Here is a 23,300-nt window from a genome sequence, read left to right as displayed (position 1 = left end):
AAGATAAGAGTATTTGAAATGTAAAAGGACTCTTTGCTTTTTAAAAATAGATTTGTTTTAATTCATATGTATTTATATCTATGTATTAACAATAGGAACAGTAATAATGAACTCACCTAAATAACATATAAAATGATTATGATTCTGTTTTTTTAATGTAATGTGTAAAAGCATTCTATTTGTAAAACTTCCAACCACAATTTATTTTTTAGCAATCAGTCTGTTTTCAGCATACAACATAACGCATCTCTAAAAAGGGGTAAATGTAATTGAGTAAAAATATACATTTTAACTGCTACTAATTTTACATCCCACCACAGTTACCTGGCAAATTTTTAGTAAGAAATTTGTTTACATCAACCTCTTTCCCCTCCCACCTAAAATCCTTTAGTGGCCCCACCAGAGCCTCCACCACAAGACCCAAACTCCTTATCTAGGGCATCCTTAGCTCAGTGGCCTCCTCTGTGTCACTTCTCATCATTCTCACTTCGACCTTGACCAACTTGACCTCCCAGGCTGGCTGAACCATTTGTAGCTTTCAACTCTGTTGACATGTCCTTGCTTTTTGTCTACCTAAATGTCCTTTCCTTCTCCCCACAACCTGCCCTTTGCCAAAATAGTCCCCCCTAGTTCTTCAAGGCTCAGCTCAGCTACCACCTCCATCCTGAGCCTTTCCTGCGGCAGGTTTATCTCTTTGTCTCTCCTCTGCTCCCACTGCACCCTGGGCTAATTTCTACCATAGCACTGACCACACCTGTATGACAGTTGTCTGTTTTTCAGCGTGTCCCACCATCAGACTGTCCTCTCTTTAGGGGGCAGATCCTAGGTCTTATTTATCATTTTATCATCAGAATATATCACAGTTTCTGGCACAAGGAAGATCACTGATAAAATGTGATAAGTGAATGAAAGAATGAATGAATGGGGGGAGGGTATAGCTCAAGTGGTAGAGCATATGCCTAGCATGCACGAGGCCCTGGGTTCAATCCCCAGTACCTCCTCCAAAAATAAATAAACCTAATTAATAAAAATTTAAAAATAAAAAAGAATGAATGAATGAATAAAACGAAACTCATGCATCCCAGCTTTAGGCAAATCAACAGACACTACTCAATCACCTCTACACACCCACCACTGACCCGAGCAGGTCAGAGTTGGATACAGTGCAGCTCCCACTTTCAAACTACTTAGACAGTAAGTCACTCCTGCCCGCACTCTACTGAGCAGGCTTTATGGTCCATGGTGGCTTCAACCTAGAACCCCTGGTTCTGCCTTCTTTAGCTCACCTAGTGCATATTAATTAGGGATGGCAACCTGCTGAATGCAGAACTGGAGCTAGCTGGGCACTTTCACAAAGCTCACCCAGGCCTCTGATCTCTGCTTTAAAATTCTGCATCACCCCAGAGCATCCCCAGTCCCTACACATGAACTGTGGCTCATAGTGACAGCAAGTGTGACTCCCCCGTCTAGTGGATGAGTATCTTGGTGGACAATTATGCTCATCATCCAGAAGCTCTTCCCACTCTCCCTTCTGCTCAGGACCTTCCTCCAAGATGCAAAAGACGGATTAACTCAACAGTTCCTTCCCTGGCTCACCCTCCTTCACGCTAGAACCTCGCCACCCTGATCATCAGGTCAGGGCTCAGTGGTTGGGAAAAAACTGGATTCCTGTCATTCTGCCACTTTATTGAATTTTAAACTCTTTTTACCAATTTTCTGGTTGATTCTATTACATAATGTCCCAGTCTCCATGAAAAGCATTTTCCCCTCCTGCTACCCATGTCTTCCAGAGTCAGCATGGACAGGTGAAACCGCCACAAAAACTCAGCCTCCCTGCCACTCAGTGTCTTTTTCTCCAGGCCTCGACCAATGCCTGGATTGGGGCTATCAGCAAATGTCATCGACTGGGTGACAAGGGCACCTGACCTTCCCTATATTTGGGATTACATGAGACACTGGGTATGAAAACACTTTTAAAAATGCTAAAGTGATGGTTCAGGGACTGAAAAGATGGCAAAATAATGAATAATGTAACATGTTATTCAATATCGGTTGAGCCCCAGGCTGTGCGAAAAGCTCTACAGACATTTATTTCCATTACAATTTTTAGTCACTAGTATTAGAAGGCATGTCATATTCAATACACCCTGTGTATCATGATCATATAGCTAGTATATGGAGCAATCAATCCAAAGTGAACCCCCGTGCCATCCCCCCCCACCCCTCATCTTCCTTTCAAAGCTCTTGGGCACACGGTCGCACCTTTCCAACCCGGAGCCATGCGCAACCTGTCCCCCATCCTCTGGGAGCACTCTCTTCGCCCTTCCACCACCCAGCTTTCATCCACTGTTTCTGGCCTGTTTCAAGGGTTACCTCCTGTACAAGCCTTTTCCTACAACTCAAGACATTTGATACTGAATAGAACGCAGCCTGAATCACTCCACACACCCTTACACCACAGAAGCATATGGCTTCACATATGGCCTGTGTTGGCGAAACCTCTGATGGCCAAAATAGCAATGCCTATGACCACACTCCCTCCAACGCATCACGAAGAGGCCAGCATATTTTAGTTGCTCCTCAGGCATATGCTCGTTGATAAGAACCCTGGGGGGAAATGGCCCTGAGCCTACAATCAAAAGCGGACACAGGCAGAGCCGGCCCTTCTCGTGGGATAGTCGTGGCAGTGCGGCCCCCTCCCCCTCCCCCTCCCCGCCGTGAACATGGTACCAGCAGAGGTCACCCACAAAGACAATGTTCTACCTCATTACCAATTCAGTCCCTGTGGAAACCCTTCCCAGGGCCCTTAATTTCTTGTGTTAAAACAACAAACGAGGTGACCCCAGCACAATCTCTAATAGGTAGCATGGGTCAACAATTATTCATTTGTACTAGAGCTTTTCGCATGACGGGCTGAGATGAAAATTTGTCCTCTTCCTGGCAAGAGCTATAAATTAGTTTTATGCTACTGTTAAACCCAGAGGCAAAAAAAAAAAAAGGAAGGGATTGGAAGTGGGGGAGGGTCTGTGAATAAGGCCTGGCTGCTCCCAGTGACAAAGCTACGTCTTGGACGATGAGGATGAGGGAGGAGGGGGCCACGGAGGACAATGAGATTGTGCCACAAAAGAAATTGATGCAGAGTCTCTGAAACAAGACACAGAACTCTTTGAAGATCTGAACTGAATCTTAGTTTTCTTTTTATGCCCAATATCTGGCAGGTCTGCTGAAGGAAGGAACTAATAAATGATCGGATGCATGTGGTGACAGTGTCTCTCCTAGTCAGATCTGAATGAAACCAATTATGTCAGTTCCATATGAGTTCTCCCTGAGTTCTCCGAGGCCAATGGAGCCAATAAAAATGATGGTGTTAATCAACATTTTTTACATGTATTGTTCCATAAGCTATTAAACGGAAAAAACAGCTTAAAAGACAATGTATATAATATTTAGATATTCATCTGTAAAAGGCATTGAAGAAAGTATACATCAAAACATCACTAGTTGGTATGGACAGGACAGTGGCCTTCTGAGTTTTCTGTTTCTTTCTTTAGGATATGCAGAATTTCTGAAATTTCTTTGACCAGAATACATTCCCTTCTGGTCAGAAAAAAAAAAAAAATGTTTAAAACAAACTCCTCCATCAACCCACAGTTATCTGTGCTAGAAAAAGAGAACAGTCGTGCAGATCATCTCAAAGACGGGAAAAATCACCCATGCTTGACTTTGGAATATGTTACATATGTTTTTCCCCCAGAAGATTTATCTTCCTAATTATGCTTTGCTCTTTACTTAATATTAGGATTAGTTCTAAGTCCATGAGCTCCCCTTGCAACTAATGAGCTGAACTGGATGGCAGGAAAAAGTCAGCTCGGAATGAAATGAAAAATGAGGTGCAGATAATCCACAGGCAGATAACTGAGCTTTGGCGGCACACAGAGAGGGGGCAGGGAGTCCTGGGGGCCTCGGTTCCTGTGCTTAGAAGCCAGACTCCTGAGGATGGAAACCGAGCTTCACTACTGCTAACCCTGGAGTCTTGGGAAATACCCTCTCCTTTCTGTGCTCTAGTTTCCCTGGATGCAAATTGCTAGAGATAATGGTCCCCACCTCCTGCAGCACAGAGGAGGATTAGATGAGATGATGCATGTAATGCACTTAGCACAGGTCCTCAGCAGGCGTCAGCCATGAACGACAAGGATGTTGGGGGCACACCCTTCCATGATTTGCATCTATATAATACTTTCTTCCAAATACATTTCACCATTTAAAACACATTTTAACATCTCCTTCATATCCTCTGGTTGAGGGGTGGGCACTATCGTTCTCATCTTACAGCCATGGAAATAAAGGCCTAGAAAAGTGAAAAGAGCTGCTTTTGGTTTTGTAAGGAGCGGAAGAATTGGGACCACATCTCATCTCCTCATGAGCCTTCACTGCCAGGTGCCCTGGCCCACTCCCCATCACACACGGTGGTGGGGAAGGGGGTTTGACTCAACGCCTCAGTTTCTTTCTTAGCCAACACAAGGAAATTTAAGTTTCACCCTGTGGCCGGTCCATAAAGACGTGAGAAGATTAGTCAGGAAATTACCGTTAAAGTGCTTGGCCGAGATCAAATGCTGTAGAAATGCCGAGTTACAGTAACATTAGGGGAGAAACTAAGAGACTTCTGTTCTCTGACTCTGTCGTGTGCCTGGCACTTTAGCAGGGCCAGGATCGAGGACTTGCCATTTCTGTGTTTTACAGAGGAAGGCTTTTGTGCCATTATCAACTTATCTTCCTTTCGAAATATCCCTCAATATTAGGTTCGCGGAAGAATTTTTTGGCCGCGGTGGAATGGGGGATGGGACCTGGGCAGGGGTGGTAGAGGATAAGGTCCTTACAAACTCTACTTCTTTGGAAAGCAGTTCACACAGAGATCAGACCTTTAGATTCTAGAGTGGTTTCCAGCTCTTTCCTCACCTCCCATCCAAGGTACTTTCTCCTCCCTCTTAACTTCCCTCCCCTCCTGTTGGGTTCAACATTAAGAGAGAAGAAAGCAGAAAAGGACAGGATAGTTTGCACCCAGACCTCTCTCTGCAAGACCTTGACAAGGCACAGCCTTGATCATTCTCCTACAAAGCCCTCCCTGACCCCTGCGAGCATCTGCCTCCCCTGCTAGGAAGGTCGGCTCCATGAAGACAGAGACCACATTTGTCCTGTTCACCATTTTATCCCCGGCATCTCTCATGGCACATGGTAACTGAACAAATGAGTGAGTGAGTGAATGAATGAATGAATGAATGGATCACTATGTGGCAGCAAAAGGGCATGGAAGTCAATGGACACTGCTAAAGCGGGTGATGTTTATTTATGTTTTACTACTGAAAACTCAGAGAAGGAAGCTGCTTCTAAATTCCAAACATGAAAACCCAATTAGACTAAATAGTAGGAAATTGTAGGCAACCGTAATAAAATGAAGAATTTATTAATTAAAGCTAAGTTCTGTCCTTAAAAAATGATTTTAAATACTATGAAAAGAAAGACAATAAACCAACTTTCACCCTGTGTGTAAAAATTCCCTCAGAGCTGTGCTTTTCCCCTGCCCCTCCTGTGAAACGGATCTGTGTTTCCAGGCACTGCCTGGGCACCGGGGACCCTGTATGACTGAAAAATCAAGCTGTGAGTCTGTGAATAGGGTAGACCTGTTGCCTCCATCATGAAAATACCCTCGAATGTTGTCAAAGAATCAGAGTTGAGAGGACTATCTGAGGTCATTAAGAATCATCTATTTCATTCCAAAAGGGATGCCCAGCAGGATACAAGCAGGCGAGGAAGAGTGGGTCTAGCCCCTTGCTCCTCTCCAAGTGTGCTCTGTGACCCAGCAGCTCTGGCACCCGGGAGCTGGTTAGGAACGCAGAACCTCAGCCCGGCGCACACCTGCTGATTCAGAGTCTGTTTTCACAAGGGGCCCAGTGATTCGCACGCACACCATGGTGTCTGAGGATGAGGGGCTATCCCACTTGGAGCAGAGTAGTGAGAGTTTCGCTGCTTGTGAAACTGCAATGGATGCTGTGGGAGATCCACACAAGTGTAGGTCCTGTGACTTCCCCTCTACATCTCCTGAGAGCAAGGGAATAGCAGCGAGAGAGGAAGCCAGCCTCCCCCCACCCCCAAAGTGACCCTAGAGGCAGCTGAGCTAGAGCCTGGGGACCTGCCCTCCTTCCTCTGGGGCCAGCTGGAGAGTTAAGGGCTCTTGTAGAAAGTGAAATGGGGGAAATGGGAACAAAACAGGACCAATGCTGAAACGCAGCCATGGTGAATCCTGGAAATAAATACACTGACGGGGACAATTTCAATTGCCTTGAAGTATGTTGGACTAATTATCTTAGCGGACACTAATAAACGTGTACCTTAGAGACACTCAGTGACTGTAATAACTCAAAGATGAATATTGGATGAATGCGTTATTAGGGACTGGCCAGACTGCTAACCTCCCAAGCCCAGGGGGCAGCAATTCTCCATTCTGCCTCCCTGTGTCTTCCCCCTTAAGCCTAAGATTTTTATTAGATACGTACCCAGCTACTGGGAAATCTTTCAAGTCAATAAAACACCTGCCCCCACCTCGCTTATGGGGATTTACCTGGAGCCGTTAGCAGCTTTCCCTAGCGGTCATCTCCCCGCCTGGGGTGTGGACAGCCTCGCTGTGCTGCCGAGAGGAGATGTCGATTCGGCCAGGCCTTGACCCAAAGCCGGGGATTAGTCTCCTCTAATCCTTGCTCACACTGTGGTACCAGCTTCAGTCCTTACCCCTAATCCAGTCTGAGGGAGAAGCCTTCTGCCCACAGGACCAAAGGGCTGGGCCTGCCCCACTCCAGGCACAGCTGCGCGTAATTTCAGCCCTTCCCTCGGGTTTCCAGTCTCCCTGAGAGTGTTGGCCACAACCCCACCTTCTATGTCCAAGGGATGCTCACTCTCCCTGGATACCCAGGGCTGGTCCCAGCTGTGACTCCCATCCTCATCCTCCAGTCCCCCTAGTTATTAGCATCACAGGCAGCCAGAGCAACAGAGGGTCAAATGAACACATGGGAAGATGAAAGAAAAGGTTTTCTGGCTTCTGCCGTAAGCCCTGTACAATATGCCCTTTAACAGTGACCTGGAGACAATGGCCACCCACACCCATCTCTCCCCACCCCCTGCTACCCCATGCTCTCTTCCTTTCTTCTTTTTTGTTTGTTGTTTGTTTTTGTTTTCATGTATAGCATGCAGTGAATTACACAAATCTTTCGTATATAGCCCAACGGATGTTTATCTATATATGCAATCATCTAACCATCACCTACATCATGAGTTAAAGTATTTCCAGCCCCCCCAGAGGTGCCCTCATGTCCCTTCCCAGTCAATGTGCCCCCACACAAGGTAACTGGTGTTCAAGCTTCTGTCATCATAGGTTAGTGTTGCATGTTTTTGAACTTTACACGCGTAGAATCATCAAGTATGTCCTCTTCTCTGTCTAGCTTCTCTTTATTCAACAAGTTTCTGAAATGCATCCATATGTGTAGCAGTCTTTCATCGTCTTGTGATAGCTGGGTAGCGTTCCATTTGGGAATACACCACAGTGCATCCATTGAAAGGACATTCCAGTGGATTTTAGATTTGGGGCTATTACGAATCAATCCTTCTATAAATACCCATGCGTCTGTTTTTCTGATCACATAATGTTCATTTCTGTCAGGTGTTGAATGTAACCATAAAGGATCTGAGATTTTACTCAACTTGCAGGCTCACAAAGTAGCCTGCCCATTTCATGGATGCTGGTGGAAGACACAACACTCCTGGGTCAGAGATAAAGGGAGTGTTGTCTCACCCTTTGCAATAGCAGTAGCCAGAGTGCATTTTTGCACCAGTTCCTTGAGACCTAATTCCCACAGGGTAATTAAAGTAGAGAGGGGCAGAGGATGCCTACACACACAGTAGGACACATTGTAAATGCTTGGGGAAACCAGGTTTTTTTAATAAGAGATGGTCAGCCTGCCTGCCCTTAGCTCTGGAGGGAGATACAAGCTCTATGTCCCCAGGCTGTAAACAAATCTGCTTTTTGCTCCAGAGGGAGACACTATCTCTGTATCTCAAGGCTGTTCAGTACACAGACATCCTTGAGAACATAGACTGGAGCAAAGGACAGTCAATGCCTTGCTTGCAAGATGTGCAGAAATGCAAAGGGCCAACGGAGAATTGTTTCCTAACAGGTAAATGCCCAGGAGTGGAACTGCTGAGTCAAAGGGGCTGATCTATCTTTAGCTTTAGCAGATGCTGCCAAAAATGTGTCCCAAAGTGATTGTACCAGTTTATACTCCCATTAGCAGTGTCTGAGGTTTCAACTGTTCCACATCCTTGCCAAGACTTGGTATTTTTGATCTGTTTCATTTAAGCCATCCTGGTATGACCAATACCTTTGTTTTTGTTTTTGTTTTTTTCAGGAATCCTTCCACATGGCAGAGTATTTAGATGTTATTTATCATGATGGCTCAGAGCCACATGAATATTATTGCCTTTACCAAATTTTCATTTGTCAACTATGTTTTAAGAGCCATATGCCAGCTGAGCAGGGGGCAGTGCAGATGTGAGGCTCTGGGGAAGCAGAAGGACACACAGGGCAACTTTCTCTCAGGGGACACATTTTAAAGACACAGAAAGTAGGAGGTGGATCCCAAGCAACGAGAGCTGATCTTAAGGGTAGGCATTGCCCAGGCAATGCCGTTCAGGCCCAGCCACCGTGTGTGAGGGGCCTGAGGAGGGATGCTCGCTCAGTGGAAGAGAAAGGGGTGCACTGGGGGGAGGGCAGGAGGACCAGTGACCAGATCTGCTTTCAGGATCACCTGAACTTTCTAGCAGGGCTGCACTGACCAAAACGCCAGTAGTGATGATGACAATGATGATGACGAAGATGATAGTGATCAGTTACTGAGTATCTCCTATGTTCCAGGCACTACGCTAGGCCCTTTACATGTATTAAATTACCCTCTACACTGCAGCCATTGGCCAATGATGAGACGAAAATATTTAGTAAAAGGCTTGTTGCTGGTGAGAACATTGGTCTTGGGTGAGAGCTGTCAGAGAGGTTTAAGGGAGATTTGGAAGGGCTTTGATGTTTTTGTGATTCCATCCAATTCAGTTATGAGTCTAGAAATTATGGAGGGTGAATTTCCTTAGCTTACATCTCAAGCAGCTAGCTCTTCAATAATAACAATAATAGTAGTGCTGGTGGGGATAATGACAACAATAGTATCTTCTTACTCTGGGCCGTGCACTATACAATGTACTTTGTATCTCATTCAATCCTCACTTCCACCCAATGAGATATTACAATTCCCACTGTATAGAGGGAGAAACTGAAGTATGGAGAGGGTAATTAATGAGCCCATGGTCTCGCAGCTTTTAGTAGCCAAGCCAGGATTCATCCCCCAGTGGGTCTGACTTCAATAATGTTTTCTTTCTACTCTGTAGCACTGTCTTTCCATCTTCTCTTGGTCAAATGACACACTTCCTATCTTAGGGATGGGCTTATAAGAAGGCCTAATTTGCTAAAGATGATTGTTGGGAATTAAGCCTGCTGTTGGAAGTGTTTGTGTGTGTGTAGTGACCTGGTTCTCTGCTCTGGATTTGTGCAGCTCTGGTATTAGCACATGGGTACTGAGTTGACATCGTCCTGGGTGTAGACCGGGTGTTTCCTGACCATGAGGCCGTTCCCCGTCCCAATCCTCCAGGCCAGAGGCAAGTCCTCAGGAAGGAAACCAGAATTCTGAGCAGAAGTCCTAGGCAGACAGAGAGGGACCCCCTGCTTCTTCCACAGCCTTGCTGTCTTGGGCCTAGAAGATTTAGAGGAATACAGGTGTGTAGGCAGGAATTCATCAGTGCAGGGAGATTTGAAGACAGCCAGGAAGGGGAAGGACTGAAAGTCCTAGACGGCAGGCCTGATATTTACCCAGTAAGCCAGGCCTGAGCCTAAGCACTGGCCCCGGGTTCAAGTCTGGCCAGGATTGCTTCTGCTGCATCTTACTCTGAATCTGCAAATGATAAGGTCAAAGATACACCCAGGATCAGGGACACACATGAGTGAACACTGTTCTCCAGTGCCGCCCTGGTTCCCCACGGACACCAGAAGTTCCTGGTCTCAGCAACCACAGGCCATGAGAAATCAGCCAGGTCAGAATTGGACAAAACTCTGATGGGAAGACATAGGGGCAGGTGGTGGAGGAAGGGGGAATGGGAAGACTCATAGTCACATCAACATCCAACATGGCATGTGCACTTTATCCAGGTCCTCTAAGATGGAAAAGTTTAAGACCCTAAAGGAATTTATCCACTCACTCAAAAAAACCGAACCAAAAAGACAGCCTCTTCAATAAGTGGTGCTGGCAAAACTGGACAGCTACCTGTAAAAGACTGAAACTGGAACATTCGCTAACACCATATACAAAAATAAACTCAAAGTGAATTAAAGACTTAAATGTAAAACCAGATACCATAAAACTCCTCGAGGAAAACATAGGCAGAATGCTCTTGGACATAAATCACAGCAATATATTTTTTGAACCAGCTCCTGGAGTAATGGAAATAAAAGCAAAAATAAACAAATGGGATCTAATTAAACTTAAGAGCTTTTGCACAGCTAAGGATATCATCAACAAAACAAAAAGACAACCTACAGAATAGGAGAAAATATTTGCAAATGATGCGACTGACAAGGGATTAATTTCCAAAATATACAAACAGCTCATACATCTTAATATAAAAAAAAACCAACAAGCAACCCAATTAAAAAATGGGCAGAAGACCTAAACAGATATCTCTCCAAAGAAGACATACAGGTAGCCAACAAGCACATGAAAAGATGCTCAGCATCACTAACTGTTAGAAAAATGCAAATCAAAACTACAATGAGGTATCACCTCACACCAGTCAGAATGGCCATCATTAAAAAGTCTTCAAACAATAAATGCTAGCGAGGGTGTGGAGAAAGGGAATGTAAATGTTGGTGCAGCCACTATGGAGGACAGTATGGAGGTTCCTTTAAAAACTAAAGATAGACTTACCATAGGATCCAGCAATCCCACTCCTGAGCATATATCCAGAGAAAAATATAATTAAAAAAGATACATGCACCCCAATGATCATAGCAGCACTATTTACAATAGCCAAGACATAGAAACAACCCAAACATCCATCAACAGACAGAGATGTAGCTAGGGACCAGAGTATGTTGGTTCTTGAAGTTTGTGTTTCATTCTGTTATCGATGGAAACCATGAAAATATTTTTTGAAAAAAGTTATAGTCCGTATGAGGCCAAGAATGGATGCAGAAGGACTTGTGTATTCATTTCCTAGGGCCACCATACAAATGACCACAAAGTTAATGGCTCCAAATAACAGAAATCTATTTTCATGCAGTTCTGGAGGCCGAAATTCTAAAATCAAGTTGTTGGCAGGGCCATGCTCCTCTGAAGGCTCTAGGAGAGAAAACTTCCTTACTTCTGGTTCTGGTGGTTCCAGGCACTCCTTGACTTGGGGCTGTATCATTCCAATCTCCACCTCCATCTTCACATGGCCTCCTCTCCTGTGTCTGTGTCTTCTCCTCTGGCTCTTCTAAGAACACTTGTCATTGGACTGAGGGCCTATCTGGATAATCCAGGGTGATCTCATCTTGAAATCCTTAGTTTATTTATATCTGTAAAGAGCCTTTCCTCAAAGTGACAGTCGCAGTTCCAAGGGTTGGGATGTGGACATACCTTTTGGAAGCCACCTTTCAACCCACCACAACTAGTTGGAAGGCTATCGCACTAGTCCTGAAAGGCAGTGAGGGTGTCTTGCCCTAGAATGGTGGCAGCCAGATGGTGAGAAGTGGTTGGACTGTGTTAGGGCAGCAGCTCAGTGGGAAGGAGCCATCCACTCACCATTTCCACAAACATTTCCTGGGTACCTACCATGTTCCAAGCACTGCTGGAGCTGGGGATACAGCAGGGAAGAAACAGATGCAACGCTCACCCACCTGAGCTCACATCACAGTCCAACAGCAAAACTGGACATTGAATAAGTATTTGTGTATTTTAAAGGAACATGCAACAGACAGACCTGCCCTAGTCAGTACGAAATACCAGAAGGAAGAATACAATTAGCCCAGGCAAAGGGTGCCCTGAGGGGGAGGGGATGGGGAAGGTGAAGAGTTCTGGTAGAGAGAGCTGAATTTATGGAGTTCCCGGTCATGATGTCTTTAAAGAACCAGACAGACAACGGTGCTGTGTGGCCTTGGGACAGCCTGGCCATCAGGATGTCTCAGACCACCCAGGACACACCTCTGCCAACTCATAGCTGGCAGCCAGAAGCCCATCTGCTTCTGAAGTTTGCCTTTGCACATGTAACTAGTTTTAGCAATCCACGCCCTGCCCAAGGTTACGACACTCGATCCTACCGTAGCAACACTAGGTACAGGAGCAAAACTGTTGCCCACAAACTGAGGTTCCAGATTGGCTGAGACTGTGCTCCCTGCAAGCCAGACACACCGCCCTGCAGCCACCCCCACCCACTGTGGCCCTGAAGTCATCCTATGGAGATGTTTGTAGTTAAGGGGTCTTGAGGTAATTAAATTTTAACCTTTAAACTGCTCACACAGGCCCTGGGTTTCCCTTGCCCATTGCAGACAGAAGAGTCTGACTATACAAAGGGTTGCTTTTTAAGGAAAGGCCTTTCATCTACAAGATTCATAAAACTCATTAGCCTGCTCCAAACCTTGCAGATGAAAGGCGGAGCCAAAGAATAAATGGGTTGGAGGAGTCCTCTGACTGTGTGGTTGGACTGCAGGCCCACCCCTAACGTTTGCGGGGCTCAAGGCAAAAGTGCAGATGGAGGCCCACACACTGTAAGTCTGAATACTCAAAAGTAAAGATCAAGGCAAGGGACTCTTAAAACACGTTCTGCCCTCCGACTTTAATCGTTATTCCTTCATAATGATCTGAATGGCCAGAGCCCCCAGCTGGCAACCTGTCTCACTTTCTTTCTAATGAGGCTTAATCCTGCACCATAATGAGTCTCAGGCAAAGGCAAGGAGACACCCAGCCCACACATCCAAGATCCAAATAGTCCCACACTGGCCACACCTCACGTCTAATGGTCCACTTTCTGGATAATGGATCCCAGAAATAGCACAGGCTCCTGGAAGCTGACCCAGAGCCATGGGGAGGGAATTCCAGGATCCCAGATATCCAAGTGGGGTCTAGAAGGGCCAGTCCGGGGCTCTGGGTGGGCACAACCCAGCAGCACCTCACCTTATGGGGAAGTGTAAAGCTGGGGGAGGGCCAATAATCTCTGGCTAGACTGAAGTTACTTCCTGGTGACAGTCAACAGAAACTGGAAGTATGGGGACATCCAGGCTTTTGTTAGGTCACTGTTCCTGCTGACGTGCTGGAGGGGAAAGTGGGTCTAGATTTATCTAGGAGGTGGGCTGCTCTCCTTGGTTGACAGGAGACCATCCCTCCCAAACAGACTGTAAGAAACAGTCTGCTATAGATAAAGGGAATGCCTGAGGCTCTGAGGAATCTCTGTAAAAAGTAAAAGCAAGGAAAGTACCTCACTGGCATGAGAAGTTTCTCCTTCACAGTTGTTATTTTACTTCCCATGATAGCAGCTGGGCACATCTCAGTGCTCTGCTCCTGGTCAGGTCCCATTGCAGATTCTGTGTCCCATCACCATCCAGTTCTGAGTGAGGAGCCACCAGGAGGCCTACCTGATGAGCCCACAGCTATGGACTCACGTGGACACACACACACACACACACACACACACACACACACACACACACACACACACTACATATTGCTACAGCAAGGAAGGGTAGAGGACAGAGCCTCTGACTGAAGACAAACAGCATTCCCATGGACATGGTCCAGTACAGGATTCCATTTATGAATCATTCATTCGTTCATTCATTCAAGCAACAAATACTGAGTCCCCTAGACGCCACACACTGCAAAGTGCTCGCTTTGCCCATCACTGGACTAGGCATCAGGCAAACTAAACACAGTCCCTGCTCTCTCTGCCATCCAACCTAGCTGAGGAGAGAAAGACAAGCACTAGTGATTTTCAAAACAAGTTGAAATGAGTAGTGAATTGTATAGACAGATCTTAACCACTGTTTGACTTCACAGGTCAGGGAGAGAAGCAGCACCCCCATCTTATGGGGGCTGATGATTTCAAACAGACAACACCAGTTAGGACCCTGATTGACACACCTGAACGATATGAGGGACTAGAACCAGTGAGATCCTCACATATGAAGCTGTCACTAACGCATCAATGATGCTACAGCCCTGTGTCAAGCATCCATCACATGCTGGGCACCGTGCTAGCAGTGAGGACCTGTGAACATGAGTCCCCATCCTGCAGGCAGGAAACCATTCACGTATAAATCAGCTAACACTGGGCGGCCACGGGCCAGGATCTGGGAACTAAAGAAGGGCCCTAAGAGCTTGAGGACTGAATCACATTTTTTTGTTTTCACAATGTTGGCTGTGTGAGAGGCTGCGAAGAAATATATGGATGATGTGAAAACAAAAAACTTGACATATATAGCTCAGGACTGAAGGCTTCTGAGTGTTTGCTACTCAACGTCTCCTTTCTCAATCTGCATAATTTTATCACCAGTGAAGAAAGTTTGTACGCAGTGATATATCAGAAGCAAGATTCTGATAGTCCTAGAGATGGCATCAGACCTCTGTAAGTCCGTGACTCAGTGGCCAGATACAGAAATAGTTAGGGAACAAGCTTCCGGGCTCAAATCGAAAGTGAAGAATCTCTCTGAAATATCCTAAACAATCTTCATAGATTGAAAATGACAAATTTCATCAAGGAGAGTCCGTTTCTAGCATCTATTACGCTGATGAAAAAATTACTAATTTCACCAAAGAAAACCTCTGTGGAAATGTTAATTAGCAGCATCTGGTGTGGATCACAAATACAGATACTAATTGAGGGAACTGCAGTCCTTATCTCTGGAGTGTGGCCTTTCCGATAAAATGCTAGATGATCACCTCAAAGTGTGAATTCCTGATTAGGGAACTGACAGCCCCTAGAGTGTAGGTTAAAAACGGACACATATCTATCACATTCTCTCTACTAAAGCATTTTAAAGAAAATTACAGACATTATCATGCTGCCCACATGAAGATCTCGTTCATCTGTGTTCTAAGTATAGCTAAGCCGGGGGGAAAAGGAACATGAAATACATTTTCTAAGGAAGACATTCTATCCCAGGCGGTAAAAACCCCGTTGTTGTTTTCTATCTCGGTGTAACTTATTTCGTAACTGTTTTGGTGGCAGCTTTCCAGAGTCCTCCCGGGTTTTGTGTGCACAGCACAGTCATGCTAGGTTTTGAGGAAGAAGGGTGGAGAGCCAGGGTGCCCCAGGAAAACAGAACAGGTGACACTAAATCTTCAGCCTTGACCATCCTTCCCAGAAACAGAGGGGATTTTTTAAACACCACAGAGTGGGACTTGGGAGCGGGTCCAGTTACTCTCCCTTCTTTGCAGACCTGATTCCCAACTAGGTTCCGGCTTTAACTTTATCCCACTGCTCTGCAACCTGCCCTGAAATGTTAACCCCCGCCCCTGCTCCTCTCTCCAGTGTGTGAAATACATTGATAGCATCACTGCCTTTCCTCCTCCACCCAGTACTGAAAACTTCACTTCATTAATCTCACAAATAAAGGTATAAGCAAACTCAAAGCACATGCCTATCATTTGAAATTGGGTGCAAAACCCTCCTTCAGATGAAATGCATTAATTAGCTGGGCACTGTTCCTGGAATCAAGCAGAAACACAAAGCAGTCCCCCAAGGGAGCTTGCCAACCACGGGAAGCAGACGCTGGAGAAGGGGTCACATGATTTTTCCAGGGGGAGGGTTCCTCTTTGAAGGCCAGGATTTGGAGAGATAGCCATTACCAACCAGGGGAGTGTGGCTGATGAAATTAAGGAAGGCGGTTTTTAAATTCAATTACACCCTCAGTGGAAATGGTCTCACTAATGCTTGGGGAAAGAATTATACCCAGTCCATAAAGCCTAACATTTCTAAACCCAATTTTGAGAATTATTCTAAAGGTTAATTCAAGATCCTTCTTCCAAATGAGAAGTCAAATATAGCCAATGGAAGGAAGGCATCTGCTGACTGACTGAGGGGTTTATCAGTTTGTAAGAGTTCATTAGTTTTAATTAGTGTAATCACTAATGTTGCATTAACAGTTTAGTGAAGGAAAGTAATTACTCACACATCCACTGTATCAGATGGGAAGATTAGAATTCATTTTCCAAAACGATTAGCATTTTGCCAATTAAAAGAATCCCTTCTCCCTGCCAGCAGCCCTGTGACCTCGCTCACCCGAAGATTGTTTAAATGAAAGGTATTTTGCATCAGTAGATGGAGCAGGAAGAAATGAAGAATTAAGGCTGTGTTTATTCTTGGCGCCTTCTTGGGGCACAGCAAGCACAGGAGTCTCGAGGAGTTTATAATGTCTCGCTTTATTTGAATATCATTCACTTGTCACTTGGGATTAAACTGCTGGCTGCTCTGTTACCCTGTAGCAATTAAAAAACAGAAAGACCAGTGGAAGATGAGGCCAAAAGGAAGCAAGGAGGAGAGTCTGGGTGGAATGACCATGAAGAGGGTCCAAAGTACCACAACTTTCGACAAGTGCCAGGACTCACTGTGGCCCCATCCTGAGTGCCAGCTGGAATCAGCTCCCCTGGTGGGCTTGGGGCATCGCGCTGCCCACAGGAGCCCCTAAAGTATGAAGCTGTGTCTCTTAGGCCCTCTTACTGATTGCCCCTGGTTGCTGGGGTCACCTCCCTGCCTCAGCTGGGCTTCTGAGACTGGCAATAGGGTCCGACTGCTCTCCAGCACCACGGCCAGCTCCTGCCACCTCTGCCAGGTTCTTTAGCAACAGCCACTTGGAACGTCTCATTTCTTAAGCATCTCATGTTCTTCCAGACCCAGCTCCTTTGAACCCTAAATTCACCCCACTGGCAAGCCTTTCGCCTATTTCGTTAGAACACTGACCCTTCCTGCTTCACCCAGTGTAAATGTCACTTCACGCTGACTAGAATAACTCCCGCCCCCACTGGATTCACAGAGCCCCTACTGCATACTGCGTGCTTGCATCGTGTTATATCATCCACAATCATGGCGAGGTACTGAGACAGGAACAGGGATCGTACGTACGTACTCTGTTCACGCTGAGGCAGTGCACGTGTCAGGTTGTGTATACATTTTTCTCGAATGGCTTAATGATCGTGGGCATAGATCAGCCCTCCCTGCCTCTCCATCAGCCTCATCAGAGCTCAGGCTAGGAGGCCCAGCCTGGTCAGATCGGTGAACATCACAAAGGAGGAAACAGATGTCTCCACACAGGTGCATCTCCTGGGCTTCCTTCTAGTACATCTCTGATTGGGTTTAGCCTGGTGGTGAGCGCCTGGCAAGGGGTTCTGGAACAGTGAGCCTAAAACAGGACAGACGTGTGCCTGGTGGGGCAAAGTCCTAGGAGTCACAGGTGCGGCTCCCTCCCTGGGGACTGTGGTCCAGCTGCACACAATCAGCTCTGTGTCCCATGGTGCCAGGAGAAGGGCACCCCAGAGAGCACAGCCCCTGGCAGGGCTGAGAGGACAAATGGGGATTTCCCGAAATTATATTTGTTCTAAAAATAATAGAAATGATAACATAGGGGGGAAATCCATTGACCTCCAGTGCCTGCACAAAAATATCAACGTTATCAAAAAAGCAAAAAAATTGATTTTTTTGTTCTTTATGACTAATGGCCATCATAATGCATGTTATTAGAAGAGGAAAATTGCCTATTTGTTTGAGTATCTCATTAAAGAATCAGAAAGGCATAAAAAGTGCATTTTCGTGGACAGTTTTCAGAATCTCAACCACCCAAGGATCCACTATGTCCTTTATTTTTTATTTTGGTACTAATATATTTGGAAAATCTCTTCTTTCAGGATGAATCTTTTGAAGGAGCTTCTATTTTTAATTGGGTAAATTTAGATCCTACACTAAAATGAAATGACATGGAGAAGACAGAATGTTTCAGCATCTAAATTTGGCAAAACATTCAAAACAAGGAATTCTGTCTCATAAAAATATTTGTCAAAACAGATAATAGCAAGTGTTGGCAAGGATGTGGAGAAATCGGAACTCTCTTACGTGGCTGATGGGAATATAAAATGGTGCTGCCATTTTGGAAAACAGTCTGGAAGTTCTAATTTTTTTTTTTTTTTAAGAAATAAAGCTTTCTCTGCCTATAGTGGAGAGTCTGCTTCCCACACTCTGAACACTGGAGGAGTCTCAGCCAGGCTGATCGCAGGGCCACTAACATTCTTCTCTTTCTCCTACAGTATGTGTCCAGCCGACGCGCCATCACTCAGAGCGCCCCAGAGCCGGGCAGCTTTCCCCCTCACCACGGCCCCCACCACCACTGCCATCACCGCCCCCACCACCACCTCCGCCACCACGCCCGCCCCCACCACCTCCACCACCAGGAGGCAGGGCTGCATGCCGCCCGGGTGATGCCCTGCATGTGCCCCTTGTTCTCCTGCCAGTGGGAAGGCCACCTGGAGGTGGTGGTGCCCCATCTGCGGCAGATGCACAGAGTGGACATACTTCAGGGAGCCGAGATCGTCTTCCTGGCCACAGACATGCACCTCCCGGCACCAGCCGACTGGATCATCATGCACTCCTGCCTTGGCCACCACTTTCTGCTGGTGCTTAGGAAACAGGAGAGGCATGCAGGGCACCCCCAGTTCTTTGCCACCATGATGCTGATTGGGACACCCACCCAGGCCGACTGCTTCACCTATCGCTTGGAGCTCAACAGAAATCATAGGCGTCTCAAATGGGAGGCCACCCCCCGGTCTGTCCTGGAGTGCGTGGACTCGGTGATCACCGACGGGGACTGCCTGGTCCTCAACACCTCGCTGGCCCAGCTCTTCTCCGACAACGGCAGCCTTGCCATCGGAATCGCTATCACTGCGGCAACCGAGGTCTGCTCCTCGGAAGCTGAGATGTGAAGCAAGGGGCCACCGGACGCTCACATGCAGCCACCCCTCCACCAAGAGACTGCCTGTGCCCCTCGGATCTCCAAATGCCAGGACTACAGGCTCCTTTTTATTCTCCTCCCACCTCCCCTCCTTTCTTCCTTTCTTTTTTGTCTCAGGTACTTTGTGGTATTTAGTATTTGTCTGCCATGGGCATTATATTATGTAAACATCCTGTGATTCAAGATCTTGGTGTGGTGTTTGTCCTGATCTGTTGGTACAGTTTTTTAGAACATTTTAAATCAGACTCAATCGGAATGGTTCTTTCTGGCCACCCCCAATTCCCTCCTCCGCTGCTTTTAAATTGAACAAAAGTCACCAAGGTCACGAAGCAGACTCTTAGGGTTGAAAGGAGACTTAGTGTCCAAATCATTTTTTCCTTCCCTTTTCAACCTGTTTCAGAGTTCGCTAATTCTGAAATACATGCAGATAGCAGATCAGGGCAGGGGACCCCACCAACTCAGAGATAAATATTTCAGACCAACTAGACACAACTCTGCCACCTTCCTAGGAACCTCAGGGGGCCACACCGCTTGGACAGGAGGAGATGGCATCTCCTTCGAAGGCCAGGGCACTGGGCTGGAGGCGCGATGCATCCTCTGGGTTGATCCCGGGGGCTCCAGGGAGCGGGCAGATGTTGAACCCTCCTTTGGTGGACTGCCGTGAGCTGGTGCTCAGCCAGGGCCATCTTTTCCTGCTCTGAAATCAAAGACTTCAAGGGTTTGGTGCTTCCCTGAAAAAATCCTTGCCCTCCACTGAGCAAGTCATAGAAACGGATGAGCAAGAGGCAGGGGACGAGAAGCAGCTGAAAACGCAACAGGTAAAATTCATCTCCCGCCCCTGGGAGGGCGTTCTCTCCTGAGACAGTTTTATTATCAAGTTATAAAATCCATCAATCCTTTCTCTAGGGTGGAGCACTTGTGTATCATGCAAAGAACCCTCTGTGCTCTTGATAGTTCATAAACCAGAACCAGGATTCAGCAGCATCAAACACAAGCAACTCGGAGGGTGCGCCCAGGTCCTCTAACCAGGAGGGCGTGGCCCCATCCCTCATACACCTGGGGGGGTCCTCTCGCCTTTCCTTGCTTCTAAAATGCTCCGTGGGCCTCATTCAGCACACAAACACTGTCACTGTTCAAGTAGGCATCCAGCACCCTGCTGCAGCAGGAATGAAAAGTCCACGAAAATCCATCTCGCCTTTAGGTAGACAGCTCTCTTCTCCTCAGCTGTCAGAACAATCCGCCAACCTCTTCTTGTGGAAGTCTCTTGTGGTTTTGAATCAAGGAAGCACGTTTAGTCAACTTTATCTCTTCTGATGGGAGCTGAGTACATGGAAGACTCCCCAGGAGGCCCTCTCCTCCCTTCTTTTTGTCGTTTTTGTTATCCCCTGGCCTCTCTCCAGTCGCAGCACAAGCACAGCACCTAGACCCCACACAATGCTCGCTGGCGGGCTTCTCGCCAAGCAGACATCACTCACAGCCCCGTCCCCTCACCTCAGCCATCTTGGTCGGATCCTGGCAGGCCTCCCGATGAGTACTTAGTTTCAGGCAGCTTGCCCTGGCTGGCCATTAGCAATCTTTTCTCTGCCAAAAATAATTCATCCTGGAATGCAACACCCCTCCCCCCGCAACCAACCAGATAATCCTGTAGCCGCCTGTGTGGTCAACCTCCAGCTCAGGCTCCAGAAGGGCAATGCCTGGCAATAGATTTCATACCACAGTCCCCTCAAGTTCCACAGTAATTGCTGGGACCCTGGGGCTGAGGTTTTGTTTTGTTAGAGCCTTAAGCAGGCCAATAACCATCCTATCACTGATTGAGGTTAATACCAGGTTCGTGGTCCCAAGAAAAGAACTGTAACCTCCTTTCTCTTAGCACTGTCAGAACATCTTACCAGGGCACCAACTCCCCTTGCCTTGAACCACACGGACAGTCCAGGAAGAAGCTGAGGCTGGCTGGCAAGTTTAGGGAGAGACTGGCTCACGGGGCTCCTTACTTTCCCCACAGGCCCTTCCCCAGAACCTAAGACTCCCCTTGGCTGCAAGTCTGATACCTCCGGATGCCGCATCCTTCCCCTGATTCCTGACACTTAATCACTTTGAAAACGTTTGTGTAGCATCACAGGTGCCCAGATAAACAAACAAAACCTCAGTAAGAATACAGTTACTGTCCTCCGGGCCTCAGTGCCTCCGCAAACATCACCCCTGCCTTCTTGTCGTGCCAAGTTATGTAAGCCAAACTGAGAATAACTTCAGGTTATTATTAGTGCCCATGAGGCTGCATTATGTATGTGATCTCAGATAGGAAATGACATCTCTGGTTCCTAGAACCCTTCAGAGAAAAGAGTAAAGACGCGTTATTTTCATCCATCTCTGATGCTCCCAAGAAGGCCTTCCTCTCTATAGCCGCATGTGAGGAAGAAAGAGCAAACTAAAATCAATGAACAGAGACTAGAAAATGGTACCAACCAAGCGTGCTGTGTTGAGCTCTATGGCCACAAAAGGCTCCCTCATTTGAGCCTTGGGGGAATCCTCATCAGCATCCTCAATATTCTAAAAAAAGAGAAGTTCAGAGACATGAAATGACCTTCCCAACATCACAGCCAAGGGGCTGCAACCACGACATGGACCTGGCCCACCGACTGCAAACGTGCTGTTCTTGCCATGGGAAGACGGACCCAAGCATGTTCCCACTTCATCAGAAGGCCTCAGGGTCCACTGGCCTCAGGGTCCACTGGGTCTTGGTTCGGAGACATCACAGGAGCAGGGAGAGAGTCTGAGGTGGCTTTGCTTTTAAAGGCATCTCGGCTTGAAGAACTGATCAAACTGGAAGCAGGGGTTGGGCTGTGGGGGAACGACGGAGCTGGGTCTTCAGTGGCCCATGGCCAGTTTCTCATTCTCAGATTCCCAGGAGCCCGCTCAATGCAGAGTCCTGGGATCCGACTGCCTCATGCATACCCAGGTGCTGATTTAATGCTCTCCTCTAAGGAGCACAGTCAGCCCTCAGTATCAGCAGGGGGTTGGGTCCAGGATACCACCACCTGCTCACTGAGGATACCAAAATCCGAAGGTGCTCAAAGTCCTTATATAAAATAGCATAGTACAGTCAGAACCCAAGGATGTGAAAGGTCAACTGTATTTGCATTTTAAAAGCAGGCCAGGGGAGACAGCAGCCCTTCACAGCAAGAAATGAGTTACCAGCATGGGAACTTCAGGCAGGAGAGAAGGCACAAACTAAAAACAATTAACAATGGAGAGAAGGGCATTCCTGCCCCTGAGGCTGAGCCTGCAGAAATGGTCAAGGCGGAAGTGGAGGACGGCCATACAGAGAAGACTGCCGTTAATAATCCTTCTCTCTGCAGGAACTTGCATCTGGGATAGATTCCATCACTGCCTGTGGCTATTGCAGATGCTTTAGAAGTGGACCAGGTTAATAATAATAATAGTACTCATGGCTTCCACTTACTGAGTTGACTATGTGACCCAGTGGGCTAAGTGCTTTGAGTATATCATCTCTTTTAATCCCCATAACAACCTTATGAAAAGGTACCATTATTTCACCCATGAGAAACTGAAGCTAAGAGGGGTTAGACACCGTTCAAAGTCACACAGCTAGCGAATGGTAGAGCTGGGTCTGGAATTCAGTGTGTCTTGCTCCAAAGTCCAGGCTTACAACCAAAATCAACTATGTCACTTCTAGGAATTCATGGACCCAAGGCTTAGAAGGACCCGTCAATAAGTCTGAATGACATAGAGGCCTTTTAGTGCTTCAGTATTAAATGTGCCCTTTCATTTCTCCTTTTTTCTCCCTCTTTTCCCAGCCCAAGACAGAGTGGTGTGCTAGAGCTAGCTTGTGTAACGGCTGTTAAATTTTTTAGGAATTTTACAAAGTGATTGTTAAGCACGGCCACTATCAAAAATTAAATTATATAAATTTTACAATCAAATGTTATATTAAAAACAAAGGTAATAAATACTCAAAACTCGTCATTTCCTAATTATTTCACTGCTCTTTCATTTTCTATGCTCTTGAGATTATTCACCTCTCTCTAACCTATGTGTGTGGTGAACATACTGTATAATGATGTGCTACCAACTCCGTGTTTGGTGACTTCATGGTGATAGTTTAGAACTGGTCACGGAGGCAGTGTTCACACCATGGAAACTGGTAGTGCTCTAAGCCAGGGTGTTT

At 46.6% G+C, this 23,300-nt stretch overlaps 1 protein-coding gene across 1 annotated transcript in view; it reads left to right on the top strand.

The window, feature by feature from the left end:
- The window catches only part of SIAH3 (siah E3 ubiquitin protein ligase family member 3), a 62,154-nt gene extending 39,088 nt beyond the window's left edge, over window positions 1–23,066 (top strand). Inside the window, exon 2 of the mRNA XM_031466011.2 lies at window positions 18,414–23,066. Within this exon, the coding sequence (XP_031321871.2) occupies window positions 18,414–19,085 (672 nt within the window). The 3' untranslated portion in view covers window positions 19,086–23,066. The remainder of the gene's footprint in view (window positions 1–18,413) is intronic.
- Window positions 23,067–23,300: the final 234 nt, after the last annotated feature.

This window comes from Camelus dromedarius, chromosome 13, assembly GCF_036321535.1.
Source record: "Camelus dromedarius isolate mCamDro1 chromosome 13, mCamDro1.pat, whole genome shotgun sequence".
Lineage (NCBI taxonomy): Eukaryota > Metazoa > Chordata > Mammalia > Artiodactyla > Camelidae > Camelus > Camelus dromedarius.
This window is presented reverse-complemented; position numbering and strand designations above follow the sequence as displayed.